The sequence below is a fragment of the Ovis canadensis genome, chromosome 2 (assembly GCF_042477335.2).
Source record: "Ovis canadensis isolate MfBH-ARS-UI-01 breed Bighorn chromosome 2, ARS-UI_OviCan_v2, whole genome shotgun sequence".
Classification (NCBI taxonomy): domain Eukaryota; kingdom Metazoa; phylum Chordata; class Mammalia; order Artiodactyla; family Bovidae; genus Ovis; species Ovis canadensis.
The window spans coordinates 215,567,367-215,574,147 of NC_091246.1; the positions used below are offsets into that span (position 1 = coordinate 215,567,367).

The 6,781-nt window shown below is 43.3% G+C and overlaps 1 protein-coding gene across 2 annotated transcripts; it reads right to left on the minus strand.

Annotated features, from left to right (window-relative positions):
* Positions 1–135: 135 nt before the first annotated feature.
* LOC138434715 (gamma-crystallin C) lies at positions 136–2,275 on the minus strand. 2 transcript variants are annotated; one of them, XM_069579474.1, is made up of 3 exons: positions 2,267–2,275; positions 1,920–2,162; positions 136–408 (listed from the first exon to the last, which is right to left on the minus strand). In XM_069579474.1, exons 1-3 carry the CDS (start codon positions 2,273–2,275, stop codon positions 136–138), a joined length of 525 nt encoding a protein of 174 aa, XP_069435575.1. The 2 variants fall into 2 exon arrangements, with proteins under 2 accessions (XP_069435575.1, XP_070148386.1); XM_070292285.1 differs by having other exon boundaries at positions 136–411.
* Positions 2,276–6,781: the final 4,506 nt, after the last annotated feature.

Genomic DNA, 6,781 nt, shown 5'->3' on the forward strand with positions numbered 1-6,781 from the left:
ACCTTTAACAGGGAGCATTTACAGTTGGATTAACTGGCACACAATGAAAGAAAAACAGAAGCCAGCGATTGCCAACAATACAGACTAAATACTTTATTAGATTCCAAAATAAGAAAATGGTAGTGTGAACCTATTTTAGTATAAATCCACCACCCTCCGCAGAGAGCCTGCCTTGGCATCCACGGCCCCCCAGTCTTGGTAGCGCCTGTACTCTTGTGGCCGCAGCAGGTACTGCCGCCCCCGGTAGTTGGGCATCTCGTAGAGGACCCAGCAGCCCTCCAGCACGTGCAGCGAGCGGACCTCGCTCAGGCGGAAGCGTTCCTGGAGGCAGGCGCAATCCTCGCTCAGCTCCGCCATGAGGCCTTTCTGGTCCTCTCTCTCATACAGCCGCAGCCTATGGGAGCTTGTCTGCTCGGTCCAAACAGAGAAGGAGCAGAAAAAGCAACCAAACAGATGAACTTGACAGGTTGGGACATGAGATGGGCAATGTGAGAACTGAGACTCTGAAATTGCTGTGATCTGTATTCTACTAGTAAATATTAACAAATATTTGTGTGTTCATTTTCCATTTTTTTAATGTGGGAGGTGGAATTTTTAAGAGGTTCAAGGTCTGGATTAGACTCCATCAAGAAATCAAATATCTTGATTCCTAATACTTAATTCCCTAATTTCTTGATTCCTACGTGATAACAAATTTATATTTGGGAGGAAAATGTTAGGTATTTTGTTAATATTTTAATATGAGTATTATTTGCTAAATGTATATGGGAGTGTGTGAAAGTTGCTCAGTCATGTCCAACTTTTTGGGACCCCATGAACTATACAGCCCATAGAATTCTCTAGGCCAGAATACTGAAATAGTTAGCTCATTCCCTTCTCCAGGGGATCTTCCCAACCCAGAGATAGAACCCAGGTCTCCCACATTGCAGGTAGATTCTTTACCAGCTGAGCCACCAGGAGAGGAAGCCTAAGAACACTGGAGTGGGTAGCCTATCCATTCTCCAGTGGATCTTCCTGACCCAGGAATGGAACCGGGGTCTCCTGCATTGCAGGTGGATTCTTTACCAGCTGGGCTACCAGGGAAACCCAAATGTATATACATATACACATAAATTTACCACTAAAATAAGATTTTTTAAAACCACAACTTTGGTGGAAATTTTGTTTAAATAGTCTAAAACCAGAATTCAATTGACTTTCCAAATTAAGAAAAATTACTTTCCCCAGAATTGGACAATATCTTTGAACAGCTTAATTAATAATAGACTTGTCCATATTTATTAGTCTGTGTACTGGAAACTATCAAATTTGTTCGTTATCAATTCCTTTGCTGCTGCTGCTGCTAAGTCGCTTCAGTCCTGTCCGACTCTGTGCGACCCCATAGACGGCAGCCCATCAGTCTCCTCCATCCCTAGGATTCTCCAGGCAAGAACACTGGAGTGGGTTGCCATTTCCTTCTCCAATGCATGAAAGTTTAAAGTGAAAGGGAAGTCGCTCAGTCGTGTCCGACTTTTAGTGACCCCACGGACTGCAGCCTACCAGGCTCCTCCATCCATGGGAGTTTCCAGGCATGAGTACTGGAGTGGGTTGCCAGTGCCTTCTCCGATCAATTCCTTTACTATAGGTTAAAAACTGATTTGTTAGAAATACTGCCTTCTTATGCCCAACTGGCTCCCCACTTGTGTTAAATCCTGCAGTGATATTAACATTTGTTACAGACAAGCTCTGTTTGACCTAGGGGTGTGTGTGTGTGTGTGTGTGTGCGTGTGCATGCGCGCGCGCCTAGATCTAACTGGGCTTTGTCAGCTTCCGAAAGGACACTTAACTCTTACTTAAAGGAAAACCTCCATGCCTTAACACCCATCGGTAATAGACTGCAGGACACTCAGGTGGCAGGATTGGAATCAAGTGGAACTCACGTCGGGGATGAGACAGCAGGAGCGGACGGAGTCGTTGAGGCCCATCCACTGCTGGTAGTCGGGGTAGTCGCCGCGCCGCAGGAAGTACTGGTGGCCCTGGAAGTTGGGGCGCTCATACAGCATCCAGCAGCCGCTGTCCACGCGGATGGAGTTGCAGCGGCTGAAGTAGGGCTGCAGGTTGGGGCAGTCGCTGCTGCACTCGTAGCGGCGGCCCTGGAAGCCCCGGTCCTCATAGAATGTGATCTGCAAAGGAAGAATAATTCAAAATTAAATCATTAGCTCCCCGTAATAAATCCTGTATAAAGGCGTTTCCCCCCTCCATTTTATTTCCCTTGTGTTCCATTCACCTTCCCCATGGCTGATTGACAACGGATGATGCGAGTTCAGTGCTATGAGGCCCCAGCCGCGCGCCGGGTCTATATAGCAGGGCGGCTGCTGCGTTGGCAAGAACAACACAAAAGGGGCCCCGGGGGGGTGAGTAAGGGGATTTTTTGGATCCCTTTTACGTGCTGCATTCAGTGGAAATGCCTGTCGAGCTTGCCCTCATTCTCTGGTATATTCTAACGCTGTCCTGTACGGGTTCTCGGTGAGTCCCTAGAGTTGCTTTTATTTGGATTCTTGGTGTTTTATAAATTTATCAGCACATCAGGCTGAACTTTTGACCTGAGACTCACATCTGTATACATATGATTCAGTTATGCCCGTGTATTTTCTGGGAAAAAATCTATGCCCTTATGGACGGGCCCCCAGAATTCCAGAGAGGCTGTGGGTGAAGCAGAATGCCACAAGCACTAACTTTCCTGGACGACAGAGACCACTCTATCTAAGACTTCTTTCTTCACAGCACTTGTCAAGCCAGTGCAGGACACAAATCTGGATTCTTATTTTTGCTAGTTTTGACTGGGCTGGCCTGTTAAGACATAGCTATTAAACTTTCTCTTTGGTGAGTACACTTCATATAACTGGAGTCCAGCCCCTGGCAGCCAAGTTGTGATACAGACCAAAAGAAAGGTTTTTGTGGCCATTGGGTTCAAGGCTGAGAAGTATATTGCTTTATAGATTGCTTCCCCTTTGCCGGGAGAAGGTGGTGAAACTTCATGGACTCGGACTGTCTACTTAGTAGCCACGTGAACTTGGCCAAGCCTTATGACTTCTCAAAGCAGGAGTTATTTCATAATACTTACCTCATGGGATATACTATGTGGAATGAGAAAGGAAGGAAGGGTAGCTTCTAATAGTTGAGAGCTGGCCTGGCCCTCAGAGCTAGGCCATATTTCCCTGCTAGACAAAAAGAATCTCACAAAATACCAATTTCAGGAAAGGTTACCCTGAGATCATGATGAAATGAGACAAAATAAGGCCGCTTCATAATTTTGTCTCAGCATAGGCGGAAACAAAGCCAGTGTGCCACCCACAAAATACCAGCACCCCCTCTCTCAGCCAAAACGATTAACTGCTACTTCTTTATCAATTGCAGCTTTATCTTTGTTTTTTGCTCCCTTCCCCATGAGTAGATTTATTAAGATATTCAATCATAAAATTACCCTTGCTGCCCCACCCAATCAAGTCAATTCTTGTTTTTTAGACACTTTCCCAATTCACCTAACCAAAGTACAAATCCTTTCATAGTTCTTTCTAAGCCTCCAAAGACGGTCCATGCTTCCCCATGGAGTATGTTCTCTCTGCTGCTGTTACCAGTAACAAACCCTCTTGTTTCATGCACGTGTTTCTGGTGGTCTTTGGCTGAAGGACATTGACATGCATAAATGGGATTATGTGTTTAATGTGTTGGGCATGTACATGGCACAAATGAGCACTGAATAACTGTTTGGTATTAGTCATAGTGAGATATTATTAAGGATGACTTCAACCCATTCATCTCTCTCAAAGATGTTCAATCCTTTCAAAGATGCCTTAAAAAACGTCTCCACCACAAAGAAAGTATAGATTTGGAAGGAACTTTAGAAATCACCTAAGGCTATGGAACTCTGCTCAATGTTATATGGCAGCCTGGATGGGAGGCGGGCTTGGGGGAGAATGGATGGCGGTGGTGGTGGTTTAGTCATTAAGTCGTGTCTGACTATTGTGATCCCATGGATTGTATAGCACACTAGACCCTGCTGTCCATGGGATTCTCCAGGCAAGAATACTGGACTGGGTTGCCATTTCCTTCTCCTGGAGAATGGATACATTTATATATATATGGCTGAGTCCAAATGCTGTTCTCCTGAAACTATCACAATATTGTTAATTGGCTATAACCCCATTCAAAAAGAAAAGTGCAAAAAAAAAAAAAAAAGAAATCACCTAGTGCTCTTCAGACTCCAGTGTGCATATGCACACTGTGCTTATTAAAAATGCTAAGGCTCTACTTTTGTCCAAGATTCTGCATTATTAGATCTAGAAAAAACCCTAGGAGTTTATATTTCTAACCAGCAGCACCAGGTTGTTCTTGGACCAAACTTTGAAAAACACTGTTCTGATCTATTCCTTCTTTTTTTCTTTTTCTTCCTTCCTTCCTTTCTTTCTGTGTGTGTATAGTTGATTTATAATGTTAAGTTAGTTTTAAGAATAGTGATTCAGTTATTTGTATATTTATATCTGTTCTTTCTCAGATGCTTTCCCTTATGGATTATTGAGTATAGTCCCCTGTGCTATATATTAGGCCCTTGCATACTATTTTATATGTGCTAATCTGTATATGTTATCCTAAACTCCTAATTTATCTCCCTCTTCCCTATCCATCTTTACTTCTGTATTCTTACTAACTGGCAGAAAGAACTGGCACATAAAGTTTGCTCAGTAAATGTCTGGGGGATATGAATGTTATTCCCTCATCTGAAATTCATCCTTGTAGTAGTCCGCAGGACCTATTTCAAATGCTCAGCACAACAGGCCTACACACTCCCTTTATAATAGGCACGATGAGTAAGCAAAAGAGAGAAGACAAAAGTTGTGTTGTCCCCTAAGTCCTCCGCTCCTTCATAATTCTAATGGCTGTGTCTCCTGAGATGCCGTATCAGTGTTACAGCAGCAGGGGCCAACTCCACGGTTTTGCTAGTGTCTGAAGTCCAGTCGACAATTGGCCTTACCATGCACCTGCTTTCTTCCTAGTAATTAATGTAGCATTTGTATTGTATACCTGCTTGGTTAAATGAGAAGATGTCATTTGGTTGGTGGTCATGAAGACCAAGCGTTCTCAAAGGAGACTGGGTAAGAGCCCACAGATGATCATCGTAGCACCAGCCTCAGAAAACTTATATAAATAGTGTCTTGACTTCTAACAGGCTGAACTGTTCTCAGAACTTCCTGAGATGCTCTTCCCAGGTTATAATTTGACTCAAATAAAAATTTTCCAATTCCTTTTTAGGTTGACTGGTTAATTTTTCATTGACGAAAACGATGTTATTTTGTTTAAGCAACAAGTGGTTGTGATCGTCAGTTTTGCAGTGGCTCAGATGGTAAAGCGGCTGCCCGAAATGTGGGAGACCTGGGTTCGATTCCTGGATCGGGAAGATTCCCTGGAGAAGGAAATGGCAATCCACTCCAGCACTCTTGCCTGGAAAATCCCATGGATGGAGGAGCCTGATAGGCTACAGTCCATGGGGTTGCAAAGAGTCGGACACGACTGAGAGACTTCACAAGGAAGAAAATTTGAATTCCAAAAGTCCAGAGGGAATGGAATAAGACACTTGCTAACATGAGGACATACCCCTTGGCAGCAGGGCAGGAAAACTGGGGAGGGAAGCCTTGGAGAGGAGAAAGTTTTGAGGGTGTGGCTTGGTAAATTGAGACTTGACACTTTTCTGGAATAGCTGCTACTTCAGTTTATTTGTTTGATGGAACTTTTATAAGGTAAGGTTAGTCAGGCCAGAGACGCTGGGGATTCAAAGGGAGAAAAGAGGACAAGATGGAAGGAAAAGATTTAAAACCTGAACTTGTTACAAACTAGGACATATAGGAAATACTTATGTGTATAGAGTATGTAAGCTGATATCAACGTTTTCTCGAATTGGTAGTTCATCTTCATGGGGAGAAGGTTAGTGAGTTCCTATAGGATTATCCCTTCTTTGTTTCACCTCAGACTCTCATCTGTTCAAGATCCCAGTGTTTAGAGAGAGGACAGAGAGAAGGAGGAAGGTAGATTAGGAGTTAGTTTGAGCATAATGTCTTCCCCCAGCCTCTCCCCATTGTTGACTTTTTCTTTACTTTGGGATTAGAAGGTGGATAGTGTTCCCTTTGCCTGCACCTCAGGAAGGGAAACAACTTGCAGAGTTGATCAACGAGAACCAAGGTCTCTAACTTTTTCTTTTTTTTTTTTTTTTTGAGCAGAGAAAGGTTTATTGCAGGGCCATGCAGGGAGACAGGTGGCTCATGCCCCCCTAAACTCCAAAGTCCCCAAAGGGTTTCAGTGAAGCACTTTTATTTTTTTTATAGAACCATTTCCATTTATTATGCCTCATTTGATTCTCACATTTATTCACACAGCACTCAATTAACATTTGATTGCACTCAGACAGTGGGTATGCAGCTGGTCACAGGTATTTTACATTCTAGCAAAAAAGAGAAACACTAAGGAAGTAAAAGAGAACATTTCAGATAGTATTGAGGAACACTAAACAAGTAAAAGATAAAATTTCAGGTAAATCACTTCAGATGGAGCGAGTTGGGTGTAATCTACTTCAGATGGAGTGAGAGTTATAATCAACAGATAGAATGGTCATATGACATCTCCACAGAAGTTGATATTTGTACGGGGACCTATTGTCCAAAAGAAGCCAGCCTGTGGAGATCATGTAGAAGTCATTATAAGCCCAAAGGAACTTTGTATGCAAAGGTCCTGAGGTAGGAATTAGCAGTGT